Source organism: Callospermophilus lateralis, chromosome 8 (genome assembly GCF_048772815.1).
Source record: "Callospermophilus lateralis isolate mCalLat2 chromosome 8, mCalLat2.hap1, whole genome shotgun sequence".
NCBI lineage: Eukaryota > Metazoa > Chordata > Mammalia > Rodentia > Sciuridae > Callospermophilus > Callospermophilus lateralis.
In genome coordinates, this window is record NC_135312.1 from 112,407,784 (window position 1) to 112,433,251 (window position 25,468).

Sequence of the window (25,468 nt, forward strand, 5' to 3'; positions counted from 1 at the left end):
AAAGATAGAGAACAACAACAGTCGTGATGATGATTTGGAGGGAAACGAGGAGGAAGAGGGCAGGGAAGAAAGAAAAGGGAATGAAGGTCAGAACAAAGCCAAGACTCAAAGTCCCCTCTGTCCTCTGTCTTCTGCGAGGCAGAGCTAGACCCTGGGCTGGACCCCCCGGGGGGGCAGACAGAAGGCCACTCCGGGGCACCCAGCCTCCTCCTGGGACTCACCGGCTGGCAGGAAGTGCTGCGGGTCCACCACGGGCTTCCTGTCACCATCGGAGCTGCCGCTGCTGCTCCAGCTGCCCCAGCTGCCCCGGCTGGCACGGACGCTGCCCGAGGAGCTTCCACAGTCAGAGCTGGAATCCGAGCAGAACTTGTCTGCACACTTCTTCTCGGGCTTCTGGAAGTAACCGTCTACAGCAGGTGAGAGAGAAACCGTGCTTCACTCACACAATTTCAACCTGATGCCATTTCTAACAAATGGAGAGATGTGGAACCAGGAAGAGGCCAGAGTTAGCTCCAGGGTTCAGTTAGCAAGAAGAACCAAGACGTCCACTGACCCTCACACAGGCCGTAAGAGCAGCAGCGAAGAGCGGACACTCTGCCTGCGGGAAGGACGACTGGACTCATGTGGGGCCAAGAGTCAACGGCAGGTAGAACCTCGATCTAAAAATGGTTCTGGGACAGTCCCAAGATGGCACAAAAAAGATGTGTTGCAAAAGATGTCAATGTTACTTTTGAAGATCAACAAAATCAACAAATTGTCACAGAACATGAGTAGAATCACAGAGCTAAAGGAAGAAAGAGAAGTAAAAAACAACTCCAAATTTTAGAAGATGCTTGTGATGATACCACAATGCCCACTTAAAGGTACTTCCGCAAACTGGCGAAGTTTTCGTCAGCCATTCTCAAGAATAAACACAAGAAATGTTGGAGGAAGCAAAGACAATCTCCAAGAAGAAACTGACGCCTTAGAATCCAGAGTGGAAGCAATTCAGCAGATGTTGGCAGACTTGGAAGTTCAATTATGTGTAAAATTTGGCAGCAAAATAAACTTTGAAGCTGATGAAAGTTAAAGGTTTTATAATACTTATAAAAATTTGTTTAATAAACTTGAATTTTTTTAAATGATGATTTCCCTTCTTCAAATGAGATGGGAAGGAAAACTTATCTTTTTAAACTTTTAATTAATGGAAACTCGCCTATTCTTACATCTTATTTATTTTATATTTTTAAAAAAGACAGCATCATCTATATATTTTGCATAAGCATTATATCAAGTTTAGGTGTTTTGTGCCATGTTATTAAAACCAGTTAAGCAATTGTTGGTTTCTCTATTATCTAGAATACTTGTTCGTTTATAAGAAAATCTAAGTTGTGTCCTGTTCTTTACGCGTCTGATCTCAGTTGCTATCTAAGGATGGTGAAAACCGTACAAGAATATATATAGTCCTGTACTTGTCTGCTCAATCCACAATAAAAACTTTGTCAATTACTTAAAAAGTACATAAATATATACAACAGACTTATTTGAACATATATTTAACAGACATCACTATCATAGGTGTTGGTAAAAGAACAGGTAATATTCAGACAGGCCAACTTTTTCTTTTTCTCTTTTTGATACTGTGGATTGAACCCAGGGGCACTTAACCACTGAATGACATTCCCAGCCTTTTTTATTTTTTGTTTTGAGACAAAGTCTTGCTAAGAGGCTTACAAGTCTTTCTAAATTGCTGAGGCTGGCCCCAAACCTGCAATCCTCCTGCCTCAGCCTCGTGAAGTGCTGGGATTACAAGCATGCAAACCACACCCAGCCACGTCAATCTTCATACAAATACAGAGCAGAACAACGGAAGAATGAAGAGTATTTTAGAAATCAAGAGATATACAAAAAAAAGGTTTATGTAAATGTTTGATTTTTTAAAAATTATACACTTTACACTTTATTTATTTCAGTGCTCTGTAATTAATTGGGGTTTATATTGACAATGATGTGGAGGATAAACAGCTGTGTATTTAAAAGTAAGGCTCAGGAGGCTGAGGCAGGAAGACTGAAAGTTCAAAGCCAGCCCCAGAAACTTAGCAGGGTCCTAAGCAACTCAGCAAGACCCTGTCTCTAAATAAAAAACAAAAAAGGTTGGGGATGTGGCTCAGGGGTTAAGTGCCCCTGGGCTCAATCCCTGGCATCAAAAATAAATAAATAGATAAAAATTAAAAGTAAGCCTTAAAAAGGGGGGGGGGCATTTGCCTGTCGTTCTTCCCACCACTAATAATAATAATAATAATAATAATAATAATAATAATGATTCTAGAGGCTGGAACTCGATTCAGTGGTAAAGTACTTGCCTCATGTGTGGAAGGCCCTGGGTTCTAGTCCCAGCACTGCAAAAATTAAATAAAAATGGTTCTAGAAATAACGAACCACTTCTATTAAGAAAACTGAGGCTAGAATCTATGGGACGAGAGGATTGTAGATAATTTCTCCCTGTTTTATTAAGATGTCCACTAAAATTTAGAAGTATTTGATATATGTGTAGGAAGAATCTCCAATAAAACCAGAAGTAGCCAGGCATGGTGGTGCACTCCTGTAATACCAGCGGCTTGAGAGGCTGAGGCAAGAGGATTGCAAGTTCAAAGCCAGACTCAGCAACTTAGCGAGGCACTTAGCAAGACCCTGCCTCTAAATAAAATATAAAAAAAGGCTATGGATGTGGTTCAGTGGTTGAGCACCCCTGGGTTCAATCCTCAGTACCAAAAAAAAAAAAAAAAAAAACACACACAGAAAGCAGTATAACTGTCAAAAGAATAAAAAAATAAAGACAGGGACAGTCCAGTTAACTGCGGTGGCTGGAGCATGCACTGTGAGCTCATGTGGGCTGAGAGGACTGTGAATCCCCCACCACCCTACACCCCACCGGCACTGCCAAGGTCAGTGCTCCAGCCCCACTGTCCTCAATCCTACCCTGGTCCTAGCACTGGGTGCCCCTCTATCTCTCACTTGGGGGTCCTGCCTACCAGCCCCTTGGGTGGGGCAGTGACTTGGCTCTTTGGAAACTGTCTGGCTCAAGAGTGGCAGTGGCACTCTCTCAACTGGATACTCCCCTCTTTCACTAAGGGTGTCCCTGCTAGAGCAAGCAATCCTTGCTCCTGCAGCAATACGTATGAGGATAGATGAGAATGGACATGGGTTTTGTTGTTGTTGTTTTTGGTGGACGGGGGCAACACTAGAGGCCTGCCCAGGCTCAACAGAATCCTAGCTCTCTAGTCCCACCCTGACAGCATCCTATTTGGACCTCAGTTAGCCACAATGCCTGTCAAGTATCAATCAAAGCAGAACTTCTTCTCACGCTGGACACCTCAAGGAAATAAAACTGTCCCAAAAAGCCCCGTTTAGCTCCATGTATTACACACCTGCCTCTCTCTGTGCAGCAGGTGAACTGCTCGCCATTTCTTCATCTGCTTTACAACTCTCCCCAGCATTCTCCTGTACACACCAGCTCCTTACATCAGTGCCACTGCCCAGCTCAGACCTCTCAAAATCACTGCACACAAGCTTCAGTTCACTCTGTTCAGAAGACCTGGAGGAAAAAAAAAAAAATCCACATTTTATGTATACACACACATCCTTCCCTAAGACATCAGACTCAGGAAAATACGACCCTAGGATAAGTTGGAGAACATGATGAGCAAGGAAGGGGACATCAATAAGAAAGAGATCCGGGGGCTGGGAGCACAGCTCCGTGGTAGAGTTTGTGTTTAGCAAGCTTGAGGCCCTGCGTTTGAGCCCATGCATTTGAGCCCCTGCGTTTGAGCCCCAGCACCAAATTTTTAAACCAGGTTGCCATTTGAGGACTAGAATTAATTTGTAAGTCATTGATTTTACTTAAAAGTTTACCATGAGATGAATACGACTCTGCAAGGTCACTCAAGGTTAACTGATAAGTAGCGGCTTGGGATTCTTGGCTTGTTTCCTTTGCTTTTCAATAGATGAACCTGCTCTGCCTGGTGTCTGACAGAGGTACTGAGTGTTAAACACGCCCCCCCCCACTCATTTATTTAGCAAATGTCTGTTGCATGTACTATGTTCTGTGTATTGTCCAGAGAGGTGGAGCATCTATAAGGAAGGAAAGCACAGCCCCACCCCTAATATGGATTATGAAGTTGAATAAATCTCTTGCTAGACTACAAACCCTTCCAGGGCAGAATTATAATACAATTTCATAAACATCGACACAGAAATGTGGAGAATGTTCTGGGATTAACCAGATGACTCTTTCGCATGCTCCAGTTTTGGTACACAGTATTGAGTCTGCAGGATGGCAGGAAAGAAGATGAAACATGTGAGGTGCAGCAGAAGGTTCTGCTGGTTTCTTCTGATCAAGGTAAAAATAGGATGTGGGCAGAAACAAGAGTCCAGGCAACAGGCTACTCAATAACCACCACCTACTTCTTAAGCATCATGTTCTCAAAACATCATGAGCAGCTACAGACTCTGCCTTGGAAGTTATTTTTTAACAATCCAATTATTCCTTCAGCATCTCAGAAATCTGCTTTTAAAAGTATCATAACATTTCACTGGTAAAACTACACTCTTCTTTCGTATCTTTCTATAAATTCATATCTGGGAAAATAGACTACATTCAAGTAACTTCATGGTCAAGCATATGTTTATAAAAACAAATACGTAAAAGAATACAAGTTCTGTGTCTCACTTCCTTTCTACAGAATATTATGCTTCAGCTTTCAAATAGTTTACTCTAAATTATCCAGGCTAAATAATTAGAATTCAGTGTTATTAACAAAGTAATAATGGGTATGTTTATTCTTTCATAATTGCACTTTGTGGTGGTGCCATGTGAGCTGGGTGTGGAACTGAGCCTGGAGGCGATCCTACAGCTGCCCCCCCCCCATCATCCAGGACTGCACGTGGGCCTCGCTAGGGAGCTCTCACAGTGCTGGGCCAGGACCCCGTGCTCCCCAGGGCCGCCTACCCGCAGGTCTAGAGACAGACACCCAGGCACATGAAGCACACCTGCTTCCTCTGCCATGTCCTTGCCACCATGCAGGCTGTCCTGTCAGTTCCTTCTGACAGCCAAGTTCAAGTGCAGCAAAGTGGAACCCTTTCCCTATACAAATGTGGAACTGCTGGTGAAAAAAAATTTAACAAAAACATCAAAGTGCCCAGCTGAGACCACAAGAAAAAGAAATCTCTAGGTGCCAGAACTCAGAAGAAAAAGAAGCCGGGGGAACGGCTTCAGTGCCCACCCATGGACAGCTGAAGACAGGCCTCAGGGGAACAGCATTTCCAACATAAAACTGAGGTCCTGGAAGGGGACAGCCTCCATTCAAGGGGGAACCTGAAAAGATCCATCCAAGGGCCCAAGGAGGCCGAGGCAAGGGAGGATGTGTCTGCTACAGGTTTTCCCATGTGTGGGTGTGGGGCACTGGAAGAACGATATGAGAAATCAGAACTTGAGAGTGCCCGCCTGATATACACAAGGCCCTAGGTTCAATCTCCAGCACTAGGGAGAAAAAAAAAAATCAGAATTCAACTGGGTAGATTTGGAGTTAGACTGTGTATACACACAACTGACCTGGGTTAAAACAAATCCTAAATGGGAAGTTTATATGTTAGATTTAGGAGGCTATTCCTGGAACCTCAGCAATACAGGATTCTCACAAAACATCACGCAGCTCCTTATATTACAGATAAGAAAATGAAAGTCCAGGGCACTTAAGCATCTTAAGGAAGCAAGGTTTCCAAAACCCAGTGCCAAACTGCTGGGTTCAATCCTGGCTGTGCCCTTGCCAACTGTGGCGCTATCAAGGAGCTACTGACTACCTGGGCACCTTGCTTCCTAGAGCTGGAAGAACCCACCTCATGCAGGACTGAAGCAAGGGTTACGCGGGGGGATGGGGGGAATGACTATTCCCTCTTACTATGCCAGTGGCCAGGCTGGGAATAGGTGGCCTTGCCTGTGTCCAGGGCTTTCTCCTGCACCTGTCTCACAAATGCTCCTGCACTTCACAGACAGAACGAGGCTTTGGCACAGAAGAATGCTTAATCCTTTTCCTAAAACCTCTTGGCTTTTAGCATTTTGTAAAGGACAGATTTAAAATAAATTTTTGAAGCCGGGTGTGGTGGTGGTACATCTGTAATTCCAGCTCCTCGGGAGGCTGAGGCAAAAAGATCACATGTTCAAGGCCAGCCTGGGCAACTTAGTGAGATCCTGTCCCAAGGCCGGGAAAATAGCTCAGTGGTAAAACAAACCTGGGCTCAATCAATCCCCAGTAAAAAATTTTAAAAATAAATAAATAAATAAATTTAAAGAAAAATGAAAAGGACGGTGGAATGAGGTGGATATTACTACCCTGCACCATGTACAGCCAGAGGAAGGAGAAGCTGTGCTCCATTTGTGTACAATGGTCAAAATGCATCCTACTGTCATGTACAACTAATTAGAACAAACTAAAAAAATAAAATAAAAATAGAACAAGAAGGCCCCTGTAAGGTACTTTTAATAAAAATACAATCAGAAAACATGTTAGTTTTATAACTACATTTCAATCTTGAAGTACTATACTATATTTGGTCATCTATCCAACCTTAAATAAAAGATAACAGCACAATGTACAATTATAAAGTAAGAAATCAGACCAAAACCATAAAGAAATTGTAAAAACCACACACCTCGAGGCTTGGGCAACACCCCTCTTCTTGTTTTTTCTACACGTTCGATTTTTATTCCAATTCAGATTTTGCACATTTCCGTCTCTTTTCTCCTGAAGCTTCTTCTTCCTGAAAGGATCCTCTTGCTAAAGAGGAAAAAGAAAGCGTTTAGCGGCTTCAAGTGCTTCGATGTGAAGAGAAACTCTCGATTGTGTTTGTTTTAATTTTTGAAGACCAACTCCATCTGCATTTAAAATGACCCTGCTCTGGTGACAACTGAGACATATGTTCCTCGGCCTCTAGTTTGTTTTCATTTCCCTCCTTTCTCCATCTCCCTCGAGCTCCAAAGAAAGAGAAGAAAAAAACGAATTGTTGCCTATAAAATTCCTGAGGGGCTAAAAAGGAAAAACATCTGCTAGCAATTCACGGGTGGCTTGCTGTTGGCTTCAGCAGCAATAAATCCTCCAGCCCCCCCCCTGTTAATCTGGTGTGTGCAACTCCCACGAATGACTACTCGAGAAACATCAGATTAAAACTCAGCCCCAAACTTGTTTTAAGTTTCTTAGGTAAATAAATAGTATGCTTTATATTTCTGAAATGTGGTTCTATTAAAAAAAAAAAAACAAAAACAACCTAATCCAGTATGTGATGCGTATACAGTAGGTAGGAGAAGTTACAGATACACGTGTATACTCTTAAAATTTGTGCTTTTCCTTTTTTAAATGCCAGGCCCAAAGAGAAGGGAATTCCCCTAGCTTTTGTTTTTAAAGTAGTCTGCGTCTTCTCCATCCTCTAACACATACTACTTCTCTTCCACATGCTGCCCCTTAAAGCACAGGCCCTGACTGCAGGTGAGAGGTGGTGAACCTGTGCAGTCAGACTGAGGGCTTAAAAACATGGCTTCAGCGTATCTGGTCCCTCCAGGAGGAAACTGCCTCCTCCAAGGTCCTCACAGAGCAGAGGAAGACCCCCCCCCACCTAGATGCACAAGTCCTCTTCCTACTGACCCTTGGGACTCACATTCCAAGAAAAGCAAAGACTGGTTCATTTTACCCTCTTTTTCAGAAGGTTGGTCCAGAGGTCAGAGAAGGAATCCACAGAGTGCTAGCATACACATGACTACACACAGGAAGAAGAAAAAGTAAAGGTTTCACGACCTATGTTCTCTGCGTGGCCTGTGTCTGGGATTGCAGAATCCTCCATCTGTTCAAGCAACGTGTACACTCTGATAAACAAGTGTCAGAAATAACACGAAGTTCTAACTACCACGTAGTCAGATGATGGAATTTTTGCATCCTTCTTTATATTTTTTTAATATTCTTCCCGGTAGGTACACAGCAACATTTTTTTCCTGACACTGAAAGTATTTTAAAATCCTAACAACCTACAATAAAAATTAACTAAAAAAAAAAAAAAAAAAAAATCCTAACAAGCCCAAAACACAGAACCCTGTCCCACAGGACCTAAAGCTAATTGCTGAAGCTTGATGTCCAACAGACATAGGACAGACATGTGACCCACACGCAACTCAGACACACACCATTTGTTCACGTGCCGTTCCTTCATGGATTGGGGGGAGGGTCACCCCTCTCCTACCCACATTGTTCACTCAAAGGCCAACTAAGCCTTGTCAAAACACAAGTTCTTGAGCCTTTCTATTTCTCCAGGGTCAGGCACAAATAAAGGGTCAGTCTTTTAAGTGTGAGTGGGTCTATGGTCACTCACGCTGACAAAGAACTGCCTTTCTCACATCAGTCTGGTTGGAATTGTCACTCTGTGCAAACAGGAGGGTAAGTCTATTTGGATGGCTGAGAGGTAGGACAGAAGCGCCACAGAATTCACAGCAAGGAGAGAAGAGTGAGGGACAAGCTAGGCTCGGAGGCAACCAGTGGAAGGACCAAGAAGCAAAGCCCACGAGTCACATAACAGGGGAAAGAAATCGTGGGTAAGGAGAAGAAAGCAGAAAGAGGCTGCGAGGAACGACAGCTGAGAACGACCTTTTTCTTTGAGACGTGAGTGCACCCAAAGCACTGGGCACCGAGGAGGGACCCAGTGGAATCAGGCTGAGGGCGACAGGCCTGTGTCTCGGACAGTGGCAGGAAAGCAAACCAGGGTAAGGAAGCTGCAGGCTTGCCCAGAAAGATGAGGCAGAGGAAAGGGTGATCGGACTCTGTGAGCAAGGTTCCCATGGGGAAGGCGGAGCTGACCACGAGAGGAAAAGCGCCACACAGAGACCCAATTCAGAGCACTGCCCCGAGGGCCACACGGCCAGCTTGCACCCTGCTCCCCGCCTCCTCACTGTGCTGCTTGGGCAAGTCACTTGGCCTCTCTGCCTCAGTCCCCTGAGTTCCCAAAAGGCGGCTGGTTGTAAGGATTAAGTTACCTGTCACAGTAAGCAGGCTGTCTTTGCTATCATCATCGTTGCTGAGCCTAAACTAAACAGAGGTGACAATTTAAAAGATGTCCAGGTGGAGAAAGAGCCTCTAAATTTTTCTAAAAGCACAAGAAGAAATCAAAGAAGAGAAACCGTGGAGCCAGGGTTGTGGCTCAGTGGTAGAGTGCTTACTGAGCATGTGTGAGGTACTGGATTTGATCCCGGCACCACATAAAAATAAACAAAGGTACTGTACTGTGTCCATCTACACCTAAAAAATAGATATGGTAAAAAAAAAAAAAAAAAAAAAAGAAGAGGAGGAGAAGAAACCACAGATTGATTGCACAAAGGCATTTTGAAACCACCATATATAAGTAAAAGTGAATGAAAATCAGAAGGGAAAACTAATAAAAAATTCTGATACACAATGTTTGATGAACAACGTTAACTTAATACCTTGACATACAGAGTGTTCTTAGAGAAAATAAAGGAAACCACTAACATTCAATAGAAAAGTGGAAAACATAGAATATCAATTCACAAAAGAAATAGAAAAGGAAAAAAATGAGTTCATCTAGAATATTTCACAATAAAACAATATCCTTAGAAAAGGCAAATTATAGACTAGCTTGTATCTCATCTTTTGGTTTTAGAAAACATGAATGCATTTATAATGCCTGTTTACATTTGCAAATACTAGGCAATGACAGGAAGCAGGATATTGTAAGAGTGTCAGCCTCTGATTAAACATTAACATCTTAATTTATAGAATTTATTTGAAGTGGTAGGATTATGGATGCTTTAATTTTTTTATTAGAATTTTACAAAACATGAAATAAAACAAAATGCTCACCTTTCCCTGGTGAGATGCAAACTGAAATGAGAAACAAACCCAGCTACTCAGAGACGGAGGTGTAGCTCATTGGTAGGTGCATGTGTATCAACACGTAAGGCCCTGGGCTCAATGCCCAGCTCCAAAAAGCAAACAAACAAGATCCAGAGAAAGTCCAAACCTTTGGCTCACTTATCATATGACCATAATTTTGCTAAGAGGGGCTGTGGGTGCAAGTCAGTGGTAAAGCTCACACTTAGTGTGCATGAGGCCCATGTTCATACCCTGGCATCAAAAAAAAAAAAAAAAATTATTTTATTTATTTATTTATTTATTAACTGGGCAAACTGGTGTTGCTGAGAGGAAAATGAAGCCAGCGCTCTCATACACCACATGTGAACATAAACTGCTACCAACTTTCTGCAAGGCAATGCAGCAGCACTCCAGGGAAAGAGCTGATACCCTTTAACTCTATTTCTTGACATCCATAAACAAGGATCTATCAGGAATAAAGGCAAGAATTATGAACAAAATTGTTCATCAGAGTTACTTATGAAAGTCAAAAGCTTGACACAACCTTAAATTCCACCTGCAGGAGAATGATTTAAATAATGGATGGTTTAAATTTTGGCACAAATGATAGATTGTTAATATACCCAATAAAAATAAAACTGTCTAATATTCAACCACTTGAGAAAATAAGAATCATGACATTAAGCCTACCCATAATAATAGCTGTTTTCCTCACTATTTTATGATGGTGAAGTAAGAAACTTTTTTGAAATCTGCATAGAAAACAAATAAACTTCTAAAAGTGGTTCATTTTGTGTAGATTTTTCCCCCTTAAATTTTTAGGCTTCTATAAGAATCATGGGTTACTTCCTAAAAGGGGAAAAAAATTGCTTAAAGGAAAATAAAAAGCCAGAGCTATGGTTAAAATTTAGTTTATGGCTCTCAAACTTGGGCTTCAACCAATAAATCTGGAAGAATGTTCTCCACATACTATAGACAGATTTATACAATTTTCTAAGCTGCAAAGTTAGGCCCTAAGAATGTGCAAGAAAAACAAACACTGAGCACTGCACTTGGGAATGTGTTTATTGAGAATGATTTTCTTTAAACGAACAATGAAATGGAAAGTACACTCAGGGGACCTCAAAGTACAATTCTAAGAAACAGGGAGTGAGTCAGACACACACAGAAATGGCAAAGGACAGCCCCCAACTCGGAACCAGAAAATCCACCTTGGTTAAACCTGGCTGGGGATGGCCACAGGGTCCATCTGAGTCCCCTAAGTCCCTCAGGCTGGCATCCTTCCTGCTGAGCCAGCAGCCACTGTTAGGTACACATGTCTGTAATAACAGGCTCACAGACCAGAGCGGGAGGGATTGCATAGCCTTAGGGACGGAGTGCAAGGACTGAGAGACACATGGTTAAGGCCCCACAGCCTCAAGCAGCTAAAGCCAAAGACACACAGGGAAGAAAGTAACTCAACAAATTAAGAAAACTGCATCACAAAGGACAGAAGTTGGAGGGCTAAGTCTGGCTCTGGGATCCAGGAAAGACTCTGGGACTGGGGCAAGGGCTTAAGGGAAGGAATAATGCCCACACATGAGGCAGACAGGCACCAGGGGCAGTACTGCCATTCCTCAGGACCATCTCAGACCAAGGGGACCTTGGAGTAATCGGTCACCACCTTTCCTCCCGGCATACAATCTCAGAACCAATTTCTATTTCGCTGCAGGCCAATGGGCAAGCCTCTAAAGCCATTTAGAGTAGAGACGCAGATCTTCACTTCACTGGTTCCCTATGTCCTGCATCTGATGACTTTATTTCTGCTCTGGAAAGCACGCCCTATTTGTCTTTCAGCTGAGCTCTTTGTTCCTCTGCTGTACCTGTACCGGTAACCCATCTGCAAATTCGAGGCTCCCCAAGTGTCAGTCAGGCCACCATCTTCTTGCCACACAAGCAACAGAGAACTCCAGGCAACATTTGGGTCTCACCTCCACAGGGATAACTCCCCCAGCTCAAGTTTCCAGTCTCCCTTGTCATGGAAGATCCAGCCCCCCAGCATCTATTACACGACTGGCCCCAAAGCCCGTAACCCGCCCTGTTGTAACAACTGCCATCATAACTGTCACTGCTTTGGTACTTACTACTTGGCTGCCTGCCATTCTAAGCACTTCTCATAGTAACTCATTTCCTCCTCACAACCCCATGACATAGGAAAACTATTATCCTCGTTTTACAAAAGGAGGGCACTGTGACATTAGCCCAATGTCATTTCATAGAGTGAGTGTGCATGAGCTAGATTCAAACCTAGGAATCCTGGCTGTGAAGTCCATGCTCCTATGATGCAACACTGCTCTGAAAGATGTGAAAAGAAGCTTATTACATAAATCCCAATTTCTCATCTTCTAGCCACCGAGGTGTTAAACCTTGCTGTTGCCGTGGCAGATGGCTGTGTAAAAAAAAAAGTGATTCCTCTCCTTTATGCTACCCAAGTGCTAAGAAGTCCTGATGGTTTCTTCTCTAAATGTCTCTCTTCTACTCATCCTATCCTTTACCCTGGTCCCTATCTAAATATAGGTCTTGGTGACAGCATGTCTCCTAGCAGAGTGACAGCATCCATGCTAGAAGAAACCTGATATCCATTTCTTCCCTCTCCACCCCAGATTCCCAAACACCCATACTGATCTTTCAAAAATGCATTATTCACACATTCAGTCAAGCACTTACAACTACATCAGTTCTATGTAAGAAGCAATCTGTCAAGTCTTTGTGAAACTGATTAAAAAGATGTCCAACTGATACCTGTCAGGAAGATCAGAGCCTACAGGCTATTTGTCACTGTTCAGTCAGCCACTGTCCCTCCACCCCACAATTCAGCTCTCCATGATTTGCATCAAAGGTCCAAAACTGGCAACTCTTAGGCCAAATCCTCTAAAACACTTTTGGTTTGCACAAATGTGCTTTTAAAAATTATGACTGAGGGGGCTGGGGATGTGGCTCAAGCGGTAGCGCGCTCGCCTGGCATGCGTGTGGCCCAGGTTCGATCCTCAGCACCACATACAAACAAGGATGTTGTGTCCGCCGAAAAACTAAAAAATAAATATTAAAAAAAAAAAAAGAATTAAAAAAAGTTATGACTGAGGGCTGGGTTGCGGCTCAGTGGTAAAGCATTTGCGTATGTGAGTCACTGGGTGAGATTCTCAGCACCACATTAAATAATAAATATATAAATAAAATAAAGGTATCGTGTCCATCGAAAACTTAAAAAAAATTTAAATTCTGATTGTAAAATTCTGTATCGGGCAACCATTCTCTAGTTCTCGATAGACACCACCCACCTCCTTGTGTTTCCCATGGAGACTGAAGGAATAAAATCTCAACTCTCAATTAACATTCAAAGGCCTTCACAATCTGGTGGACTCTGACCTTCCAGGCTATTACTCTGAGTAGGGGTGGCTACACAGGCAGATGACTCACTGGCTACCTGTTCCCCAGTGTCCAGCTGTTCCTCGCCTTTGGGACTCAGTGGTTCCCCTGCCCACCTTTCCTCCTCCTCCTTTCCATACAAGTTTCCTTCTCCTCCAGGGGCTTCCCAGGGCCACTGCAGCCTGACCTGGCTTTTGACTCTCTGACACGCCCTCTATTACATGCTCATCTTGGTGCTGATTACAGAGAAAACTCTCACCTTTCTCGACATGCTGCAAACTCCTACTGCAGAATGTCTGCAACTTATTTTACAGCACTTACATTTTTATTTAAATGAAAGATTCATGTTTAATAAGTTTAAGTGAAACAGAGGATGATGAAGAAGGGGTAAAGAAGTCACCCGAACTCCCACCACTCAGAAATAACTAAGGTCACCCACTGACATTACGTTAACCTTGAGTATTTTTCTAGAAACATATGTACAAATGGTGGAGAAATTATGGGAATAATTTATAACATGGGACCTGTGTTACTTATTAAATAAAAACTTAAGGCTCAGTTTTATATTAATTTAAAGTAAGAAAAAGAAACTGAAATTGTCAACAGGAACTGACAACTTTCAAATAATTGTTCCTTCTCCATGTGATATAGTAATTCCTTAAGGATCTAAGATTACCAAGACTGTAAAAACACTTTAAGTTATTCTTTTAAGCTTTTAAACTGTAAGTTTCATTTCACATAGTAGTGGCTCTCTACCAAAAAAGATCAAAATTAAAACTTGTTTTCATCTACCTCTCAATCCCACCTCCTGTAGTTTGGAGAAATTCTTTTTCTTTTTCTTTTTTTTTTTTTTTGCTGAAGTTTTAATATATGCAATATGCTCTGCAGTTGTAAAGACCACTGTGTAGTCTTAGTTCTGGAAATAAAATGGACTGAAACCTCACAAGAGACTTTTATTTTGGGTCTATACTTTTACTTCTATCTCAATTGGCTAAATTTTATTAACTTGCCTTTTCAAGTAAGACTCTTTAGGGATGGGGACATAGCTCAGCTGGTAGAGTGCTTGCCTTGCAAGCACAAGGCCCTGGGTTCAATCCCCAGTACCACACACCCCAAAAAAAGATTCTTAAATTCATTTGTGTTTAAGGATTGTCTACCTATCACCTCTGAATCCGAGTGTCAACTTGGCTAGACACAATATTCTTTGTTCCAATTTTCACTGCTGTTTTTTAGCATGAGATGTTCCTGTGGAGAAGTTTGAGGCAGCCAAGCAAGCTTAAGTTTGTGTTTCCTGATTTTCCTGTTTTCACATCTCTTTACGCTCCAAATTCAGTTAATTTAATTAGAATGTATGCATATCCATTTTTATATGTCAACCTTTCCTTGTGTACACAGTAGGCTCTTTTGATCTACAAACTTAGCTTCTGACTCACTGCAGGAGAATTTTCTTCTATTATATCACAAATACTTTTCTAACCTTTTGGAGAGAATATGATGATAGTCATAGGGACAAAGAAAGAAGGTGACTCAACAAGAGTATGCCCTAAAATAATGGATATTGGTACCAAATGGACAGAAGAGATCCTGATCTGGTTCTACTCTACTGCTGGAGTTAATCCATTTTCTTAGGAATAGGTACCATAGGGAGACAAAGCTATATGGCTTCACTAAAAATTATTTTAGTACTCCCTCCATATTGTTTAGAAGATAAAACTTTCTGAAAACCCACACCAAATTCCCAATATGATTCCAATATACTGAAAAGAAATACATTTCTTATACAAATATTTGCATCCTATACCCTAAACATGTTATATTTCTTTTAGTAAGAAAAAAATTTTTAAAAAGGAATACAGACCTCCACTGAAGGCATGTCCTGTTTCTCAGAACATATGTCTTCTTTAGAAGCTTTGTGAATCTTCTTTTCTGAAGATGACTTTGTATCGACCTTTTTCAAAGTTTCACAACTGTCTACTTCATTCTTGACAGGCACTTGCTGGTTATTCCCTTGAATAAATAAAAACAATTCAATTTCTAGCTAAATTTTTCCATTCATATTCCTTTTTCCTATATCAAGCCATCTCATTTGGTTTAATCACTTTTAGGCTTAAAGATTACTTTTGACATCCATGATGCTCCAGAAACTAATTTTGTTTATAAGTAAAAATGCATTTAAATTAAGAGTTCTACAATCATTAAAAGAAGTCTAGGAAAAAGGCATATGGAGGGGGGAAATCAGTATTCACTGCAGCATCATTATATAATAGACAAAAGATGGAAACAACCCAAATATTCACTGATGGATGAGTGTGAGGGGGTGCCGCATATACATAAGGAAATACTGTTCAGCCTGATTCATCACCTACGGTGAGTATACTTAGCATACTGAACTGAACAGCTGGAATTGTTAGGATGATTTAAAAAAAAAAAGATCAAAATTCTAATATAAGCTACAACATGGAGGAACCTTGAAGACATTATGCTAAGTCAAATATGCCAGTCACAAAAGGACTAATGCTTCCTGATTCCACTTGTAAAAGGGACCCAGCGTCATCCATCCACCATAAAGGGATAGAAAGTAGAATGCTGGTTCCCAGCACTGGGAAAGGGAGAAATGGGTGTTACTTAGCAAGCACAGAGTTACTGTTTGGGATGAAAATGGACAGTTCACATGCACAGCAACGTGAGTATACTTAATGTCAGTGAATTTTATAATTAAAAACAGTTAAAGTGCCGGGCGTGGTGGTGCACGCCTATAATCCCAGCGGCTCGGGAGGCTGAGGCAGGGAAATCACGACTTCAAAGCCAGCCTCAGAAAAAGTGAGGCACTAAGCAACTCAATAAGACCCTGTCTCTATAAATAAAACACAAAATAGGGCTGGGGATGTGGCTTAGTGGCCATGTGCCCTTGAGTTCAATCCCTAGCACCCTCCCCCCAAAAAATAGTTAAAGTGGGAAATTTTATGATATATACATATATTTCAATCACATTTTGGGGGTGACACAAGAAAAGAACTGGGTTCTCCACCACTAATTAGAATATAATGAGATTAAATGTCATGTGAGTAGTCAGAGTTGCAGTTTGTTTGTCGTAACAGGAACACAGCATCCCCTTTCCTGTCTGTGTACATGTATACAGATAGAAGCATAAAGCATCACCACCAAAGGACACATGTCATTTCACGGAAGGCCCTCTCCCTGGGCAAGTGAATAGCACCCACAGGCCAAGCAAGAAACCAACAGTAGGTGAATGATCCAGAAGTGGGATGTGCTGGTGAGAACCTTACCTGAAAGCATGCCTTTTCCATTTGCAGCAGGTGTGCTGGGGATGGAAGCCAAAGCCTCATACATGCTAGGCAAGAACTCTGTCACTGAGCTACACCTCCAGCCATTTTGCTTTTAGGTGACTTAATAGGTAAACTACTTCTATCCCTTAATTCACAATGAAGGCACAACTCCACAGCAACTGGCTTCAGTTTTATAATTTAAAACAAAGTATTCTACTGCCTCCTATCCCCCCCGTACCCCGCCCTTAATGGTATCTCAAAAATCTGAGAAAGTTCAGATGGCCACAGCAGGCCCTGGCAGAATGGATGCCTGACCAGACAGTGGGACCTGAGGGGTGGGGGCGGGGGGTGCAAATCTCCCAACTCACAAGATGAAAGGAGCAGTTGAGTCCCCTCAGATTCTGACACTACAAATGAAACTCAAAGCAAGATACACAGATTTTTTTTTTTAAATAACACAAAGTAAGCATACTTTTTCTGTTAACTCAAAGTGACATAAATATCAAGAAACTATAAAAACAATGGCCAAGCAAACGGCACATACTGTGAAAAGGGACACAGGATTTTTTATAGTTTAGGTACAAAAAGTTAATTTGGAGTTACAGTCTTTAAATGTGGCAAGGAATACATGGGTATACAAAATGAGTCTTGTGGCTAAACTCATTACATAAAATATAACAGAATGTTCACGCCTTTGGCTATGAAGAGACCCTGACAGAGTCCAAAGGCAAATCTGATCACTGTCAATAGCTGGCAGTAAATTTTCACAGCAGGGTTCAAAAAGATTCTGAATCAAAGGCAATTAAGGAACTCTACAAGGAATTTCTGTCCCTACAGGATGGACAGTCAACCATATGCCAAGGGGTTGAGATCTATCTTCTTTACAGGACACAGGGGACACACCTTTTGGGTCCCCTTGTAAGCTGTACATTTTGAAGTAAGCAACTGCAGCCCTGCCGAAACATTACCACTGCCCGCTCTCACAGGTGTCAAAAGTAAAAGTCATTCTTGTGCCAAATGATGTCTAAAATGTAATTCCTTCTACAACACAATCTGGCTGTTAGACCTCCACAAAGGAAAATATCCACCGCTGTGAACCAATCAGGGGACAGCCAAAAGCAAGGGAACTCTGGATCCTGGGAGCCAAGAGTATGAGACAGAACACAGATATTCTCCTCTGAAGAATGAACCACTGCTTTCCTAGCCTCTTATTTTATAAGTAAACAGTTTTCCTTAAGTTTTCTTCATGTCAAGAATTTAGCACCTAAAGTATTGATCACCAAAGTTTCTTAAGGAGGACCCCAATTTAATAGCCAAAACTAAACCACCCAAAGAAAGTGGTAAAGCCAAGATTTTTAGGAAATTAACAATGCTTTCTGTGGGGCTAAGAATCAGGATGGACAGTAAGATGAATGCTAATCACAAATTCTTTGGTGATTGAAAAAGTGTACCCAAATAATATTCAAGAATATGAAACTACTGAGTATATACTTTTAAAAGGAGCCAATCCAAGTCTTCCTGTTAAGCTTGCAATATTCCCATAACCTCACAGCAAGTGTTTTTGCTGCAGTTTAAAAATCAAAGACAAATGAAAGAAACAACAATAATAAAGGGAGCAGGAAGAAACTCTGGAAGGTGACAGATGTTTATGGACTTCATGGTGGTGGCGATTTCAAGGACGAATGCTTATTCCCAAGCCCATCAAGATGTACACATAAGGGCTGGGAAAGCAGCTAAGATGGTACACCCCCCCTCCACGGTATATACATTAAATATGCAGAACTTTTTATTTGTCAATCATTTTTCAAAAAAGTGCTTGTAGCAAAAACCAAATGGAAAAACAAGAAATGTGAATTAGCCAGCACCTTGCTTCAAGTTTTGCTATCTAAAATCTAATCATCTCATATATTCTGAATAATGGACCTAATCATTATTTAGAATGATTAGATGATTCAAATGATTCAGAAGGATTATAATCTAATCATATATTCTCCAATAATGGATCTCTAATAACTTGAATAGATTTTCAAGTTATTAGTATCTATAAATAAGAAAGAACATCTTTTGTGATTTCTGCAAATACAGTTATTTCAGAAATTTTGGGGGTGTCCATTTCAGTAAGAACTTTCAGATACTGTTAATTCCAAGGCATTAGTAAGTAGAAAAGTCTACTGTCCTTTACAGAATTGTAAGAAAAAAGCAATGTGGTAATCTGCTAACTATTTCTCTTTAGTAATGCTGAGACCAAGAAGCAGCCTAACTTTAGCCATTATTCTAAATCTATAGTATTTGAATCATATAATTAAAAATCATAGCTATAAATATTTGAAAAGATATCTTATTTCAAAAGATCATTTACATTACACATAGAGCCTCACCCTGTGAGATGATCAAGAGATTCTGGAACATGTAACAAACCTTTGAAGATTTTAGCTGTTTATCATGCTTGACAGGTTGATGCCAAAAGAAAAAGAAAAAAACAAAAGTATGGGAAAACAGAGCCCAGGAGAATCTGTCCACAGCCTTCACTTCTATCAGGCATATATATTTACCATGTGCTACAGGCCCCTCAGGGGAAGGCAGGGGGAAGGCATAGGCACCCAACGAGACAGGTCTTCTGCTATCCAGAAAACATTGTTTTTCAAAAAAGAAGAATAAAGTCAGAACCATTAATATAGAAGCTGGAACATTTTTTTCTTTGAGGGGGGCGGGAACCAGAAAATGGGTTGTACAATTCTCCCAGGGCCCCCAGGAGTTCTGATGGGTTAAGAAAATCACTGAAGACACTCTTAAGACAAAGGATTTGCTCCACCTCTTTCCCAAAAGCAATCTTAACCACTAAAATTTCTTCTGCAGAACAGCCTTACAACCTGGAAGAAATGGATAAAAATGTGGGAGGCACATTAACCAGTTTCAACAGAGTCAGTGGAAGTTTACAATTCTGTTGAACAACACAGTAAAACAGATGAAATCGGAACTTAGGATCCTCAACCATTAGGTCAGATAAGTTCCAAAAACCAAAACTCTTTTCCTCAGACTCTAGAAAGGATCTCGAGTTGGGAATGACAGGCTTTCCACAAAGTAAAATACTTTCCAAAGTAAAAAAAGAACTAATGCCCAAGGTTGGAATTGAAACGCAGAAGGTTCTTGTATATACAGTTTTCTCATTCCTGAGCAACCTGCACACGCTATGGTTTCCACAGCCACTAGATGACCCTTTACCATTTGTTCAATTACACTTGTCTCCTTCCAATTTTGACAAAGGAACCACAAGCCCTTAATATTACTAAGAAATTACAAATTCTACCTTCCAACTGTTAATTATCTTCACCTAGATTTCTGTCCAAATTCATTTTTAACTTGTCACAGCTTTTACATTATAAATTGATGGCAGGCTATCTGTACATTTTTTTTGGCATTTTAATATTTTCCTAGAATAGTGTTGCAAACATAAAACAACAAAATATAGTTGTTCCAAAGTATCCATAAGGGATTGGTTCCAGAACCCTCTCAGGTAACAAACTCCAAGGATGCTTAAGTCCTTCGTATAAAATACCACATAATTTATGCATATCCTCCCACATAACTTAAATCATCTTTGGATTATCTACAATAACATAATACAATGTAAATGCTACATAGATGTTATATGCATTGTTTAGGGAACAATGACAAGGAAAAAAGTGTATGAATTCAGTACCGATGCAATATTTTTGACTTTGAGTATTTTCAGTCCCTGGTAGATTGACTGTGCAGATAGTTAAATCCTTTAATGTAGAACCCACAGATGCAGAAGGCAGACTTCACTGTCCATGTCCATGAATAAAACTTCCCTATGAGGATTCTCCTGCTGACACATTAATTCTATAGAAAAATACAGGCCTGGGAATTAGCACCTTTGGATCTTTATTTACTTATTATTATTTTTTTACTTTATATGTGGTGCTGAGAATCGAACCCAGTATCTCACACATGCTAGGCAAGCACTCTGCCACTGCACTAAGACCCCAGCCCGTGAATTAGCACTTTTGAATTTGCTGGTCTGAACACAGTGGAAAGCCAAAAAATTCATCATCAACACTGACATGGTCTGATCTACAATCACCATGATACCACTCAACATGCTGCTGATTGAACCAAAAAACAGATTAAAAGATTCTTGAAGTGGGAGAAATTTTTCATTTCAAACATTATAAACATACTAGTAATCCGCACAGGAAGGATTCTGGGCAGGTTTACCACCCACAATGATATAGGCAAATCCTATGTCTGTGGACTTTTGAATTAAATTTGCTCACACCTACTGAGATGTTGTTACACGTGGTGACTGTGGCTCAACTACTGGCATTAAATACAGAGTACCAGACAGAAGGACTGTAAAGCACAGAGCAAATTCTCTGACCCACTCTGGCACTACATTTCGTCCATTTCAAAGAACTGATGTGGCAGAAAGTCCCTCCTGGCCATCTAATAAGCAGGCATGGTCGTCCAGACACTCCACGGCCCGAGAGACGGCAGAAGCAGCCTCCTGGAGGGTGATTCCCTCAGACGACTATTATCTCAAGTGCGCATAGTCAGCCCACGCCAAGGACTGTACTCAGGCCCACATGACTCAAGAGAACAAGGAAGAGGCCCATGAGGACTCACTCCACTACCTCACCTTTTCCCAAAGGTTTTGTGGTCTGGGCCCTGAGAGAGTGTGGGTCAGAAAGAGTACAACAGGCACCCACCCACCACCCACCCACCATCAAGTACCTGCAGACAAGTCATCTGGTTTGATTTTAAAGATCCGGTTAACTGCGTTATCTGGGGGCAAACTCACACAGCAGGTGGACACAGTGTGGACCCTGCAGACACGCGCCCCCTTCACATGTCCACCCTGCTGCCAGGGGAAACAGTACCAGCTGGTCGGAACCAGGTGCTGAGAATGCCCGTTCGGCGGCCCAAAGTACATTCTGCCCACAGGACTCCAACTTCCTTTTACATTAGAAATGTCCTTTTACGAAACAGTCAAAATTCAATTTGAGTTTTCTTTAACTAAATACATAAAGCTCCTGAGAATTAGTCAATCCATGACCTTTCTGTACCTTCTCTACATCACAGAATAGTAAAAATATGAAGTTATCACTGTGGTGTGAACATGAAGTGTCCTCCAAAGGCCCAGGTGTTAAAGGCTTGGTCCCTGGGTTTAGCACTACTGGGAGGTGGGGGAACCTTTAGGAAGTGAGGCTCAGTGGGAGGGCCTCTGGCCATCGGGAACATGCCCTCAAAGGCAATTATGGGACCCCAGTATCTTCCTCGCTTCTTGGCTCATGATATGAGCAATCTGCTCTGATGAGATCCCATCACTGGCACCTCCACTAGAGACCTCCCTAGAGACCTCCCTAGAGACCCTCACTAGAGACCCAAAGCAATGGTGACATCTGATCTTGAACTAGAACCTCCAAAATCATGAGCTAAATAAATCTTTGCTAAGTTAATTGCCTTAGGTATTTCACTGCAATAACATGAAGCTGGCTAACACGATTATTTGTATTTAAATGTTTCAAATTAAGACCAAAGGCAACGAGTTTTTTCCAACAGGTACAAGAATGTGTACATTAAAATGGTCAGATGGAGGAAGAGACGGGGAAGAGAGGGAGAAGAAGGGAAGACAGGGGAGAGGACACAGGACCTTCTGCCACGGGACCAAGAGATCAGCTCAGGTGTAACGCCAACGTTAACGCAGTTGAGCTTAGTTGTACTTCCACTAACTGTATTTGCTACATGAGAACACTTGTCTTCTTTTAACAGACGGGTGCTCGCCGAGAAGAACCAAGGACTAGGGACCATGACATAGTATCAATAAATAAATCAATGTTAGCTGGTTGGTTGGTGAGGTTCTGTTCAGTCGGAAACACTGCAGGGACTAATTAATTTTTGCAAACAGTCTGAGAAGCTAAAAACAAACAATTAGAAAAAAGCGTCCATATCCTCCCAACAGTAAAATTCGACATTCACACCCCTCTGAACTTCTGTACTACAATCAAACCTCCTAGCCACGACATTCTAAAACCTGGGTACCTTGTCTTAAAACTCTGCATTTCACAAGTCACATTTCAACATTTACACGGTGTAGGAACTAGAACACTCGGCATCCACAATTAAAACTAAAGGTCACAGGTGAGAACGAATCCCATCCAGAATGACAAGGGGCAAAATGGAGAGAAGAAATAAGGAGGAGGAAAGGATTACCATTATGCTTCTTGGACATTTCTGGCAAGTCTGACTGGTGGAACTGAGGTGAGTTTCTTGGCAAAGGACTTTCAGGTAGTTTCTTAGCGGTCTTCAGGGGACAGAGCTCTCGTTCCTTGAGCTCAACTATGTTCTCTGAAGTTTTAATGTCAGTTTCCTTAGGAAACATACATGTCTGTACTCCCTCCTTCAGACTACATTCTGAAGAAGTATTATTGACAACAATTGTGTTTTTCAGTGTGTTTTCCTCTTTATTCAATAAGTTTTTGGGGAGGGTTAAATTCTTCTGCAGGTTGACACTCATGCCATTTGCATAGTTGAGGCTGACCCAGTTCTCACCCATGACATCGGTGCAAATGTCCTCTTTAGCAGCAGACAGGGAGCCGCCCAGGGTCAAAGTCTGTTTCTCCTCAGTAGCAGTGCTGGCGCTGCTGGCCAGGGATGCGCTGGTTCTGTGTTTACTGTAGTACACTGAGCACTTATGCTTCTTCTGAGAGTGACCATAGGTGGCTGGGCTCCTCTTGGCAGCATTCTGGACCCTGTTGGGCGGAGTGCTCACTGGAAGGCAGCTTTTCCCTCTGCCTTTGTCAGAAGGGCCGTACGTGTCGAGAAAGTTCTTGCAATTGCTTCTGAATTTAAGATGAAAGACATTTAACATAAAGGCAGATAAAACCATACTTCTCTGTCTCTGCACCCACGAGAAGGAGGAGGCAACCATGCAGGTATGCATGTGTTAAGGAGTTCTACCTCCCCTTTGCCTTGGGCCTGTGGGGTTTCTCCCCCTGATGATACCCACGAACTAGGCCCTTACGTGAAAATTACCTAAGAAAGGAAACGGTGCAGCTATTCATACGATGACACAAAGAAAGCAAATTTGGAATTGAATTCACATTACCTTCAAATGAAATCAGAAGTGAACAGTAAGAAAGGTGGGCCCAGCCCTCCCCAACACACACACACACACACACACACACACACACACAAAACAAGGGTTCTTACTTGTGAGAATGGGAGCTGATTACATCCACTGGCCCGTTGTTCTGCTGTGAGGAAGGGCTGGCATTTTGCCTCTGTCTTGTTTTCATGAATTCCATAAGAATGTACTGTGCTTGCTGGAAGGCTATTAAAATCACACCTAACAGAGACAAACTGAGAAAGCAACAGTGACATTCATTACTGCATGGTTCTGAATTGCATTTAAAAGACCAGTTTTAAGCTGGATGAGGTACTAAGTGCTGGTAGTCCCAGCTACACGCAAGGCTCAGGCAGGACAATCACTTGAAAGTACCCAGGAGTTTGAGGCCAGCTTGGGCAATATAGTGAGACCCCATGTTTAAAAGGGAGGTGGGGAGTGAAAGACTAGTTTTATTATAGAAGGATGATGAATAATCAATGGGACAAAATGGTATTCAAATATCAAGAAACATCATAATTTAACAGTAAAAATGTGCAAATTTATATAAGGTTGACATTAAATATTCTAGGATAAAATCACTTTAAAAGGGTCATCTGGGTCTTATAATCTCAAATTGTCACTGTGCTGAGCTAATAAGCATTCAGATATTCCACAATGACTGCCAATGAACATATATGGAGCATAACTATTACGTTTTAAGACCGACGAATCTCTTATAGTTAGTTTATTATCTGAAAGCTTACCAGTTATGACCCTGTCTACCTCACGTACATCAGAGTTCTTGAAGCAAGAAAAATATCACTCAATTCCTAAGCTTGGACTGCACTTGGGCAACCTGTATTTTCCTGCAACTGCCCTACAACTTCACTGCTCAGTGAGGGAAGAACAGCGGAGATGGTGGTGTTATACCTGACAAAGAAGACGGTGAGCCTCCAAAATGACTCCTCCCAGCTGGGTCCTGGAACCACATCTGCACACAAGGGCAAGAGGTGATGGGGCAGCGTCACATTGAGAGTAAAGTGGAATTCCAAGTCCGCTGCAGTTACAAGCGTCAGCTCACGAATGACCCAGGAAGAGGTAAAGTCCGGTGTAAACCTGATAACAAGTAATTCTCCTTTACGAACTTGTAATGGTTTAATTTTAATCATAAAGTTAAAAAAAAAAAACTCAGAAAATTTCTTACTTTTATAAAACAAATACTTACCCTAAAACCAACTTAAGAAGTCATAATAATGGAAAAAGTCCACCCCACCTGTCTCCAGTGTTAAATTCCCACAAAAATGAGATGAAGTTAAAACCCAGCACTTACACAATGCTGATATCACGGGATGTGTTTGGGTTCAGGGAAAACTGATGACAATCCAGCACTTCGAAGCCATAACCTTGACAATTATATCCATTGATTTTCAGTGAAGACACAGTTATAGGAAGAGGCCCGATATTCTCAACTTTAAAGTTCTTCGTAATAGATAAAATCTGCTTGCTGTCTTTAAGTTCTGATGAAGACAAAAGTTTTATTTCATGTGAAATTTATTTAAAATAATTTACTGAGTTATTAAGTTGAAATGAATTATTAATTAAAATGTGAGAAAAGTCCAACATAAGCTCCAAGTACAATTTTTGATTTTTAGAATCAGAATTTCTGATCCTGTTATATCTAGGTTCTCTGTTAATGTAACCAGGATACAATGGAAGATGTTTTTTTAAGTTGAACATTCAGC

At 41.5% G+C, this 25,468-nt stretch overlaps 1 protein-coding gene and 1 pseudogene across 3 annotated transcripts in view; one reads left to right on the forward strand and one right to left on the reverse strand.

Annotated features, from left to right (window-relative positions):
* The window catches only part of Tmem131l (transmembrane 131 like), a 167,360-nt gene that overhangs the window by 16,047 nt on the left and 125,845 nt on the right, over positions 1-25,468 (reverse strand). For 2 of the 3 annotated variants that reach the window (XM_076864819.2, XM_076864818.2), the window contains exons 22-29: positions 25,057-25,243; positions 24,657-24,842; positions 23,831-23,980; positions 22,832-23,460; positions 15,169-15,317; positions 6,688-6,812; positions 3,408-3,574; positions 222-407 (exon numbers count right to left, since the gene is read on the reverse strand). In XM_076864819.2, coding sequence (XP_076720934.2) covers positions 222-407; positions 3,408-3,574; positions 6,688-6,812; positions 15,169-15,317; positions 22,832-23,460; positions 23,831-23,980; positions 24,657-24,842; positions 25,057-25,243 — 1,779 coding nt within the window. The remainder of the gene's footprint in view (positions 1-221; positions 408-3,407; positions 3,575-6,687; positions 6,813-15,168; positions 15,318-22,831; positions 23,461-23,830; positions 23,981-24,656; positions 24,843-25,056; positions 25,244-25,468) is intronic. The other variant, XM_076864820.2, reaches the window with a different exon arrangement.
* Positions 688-1,069, forward strand: LOC143406402 (prefoldin subunit 4 pseudogene; annotated as a pseudogene).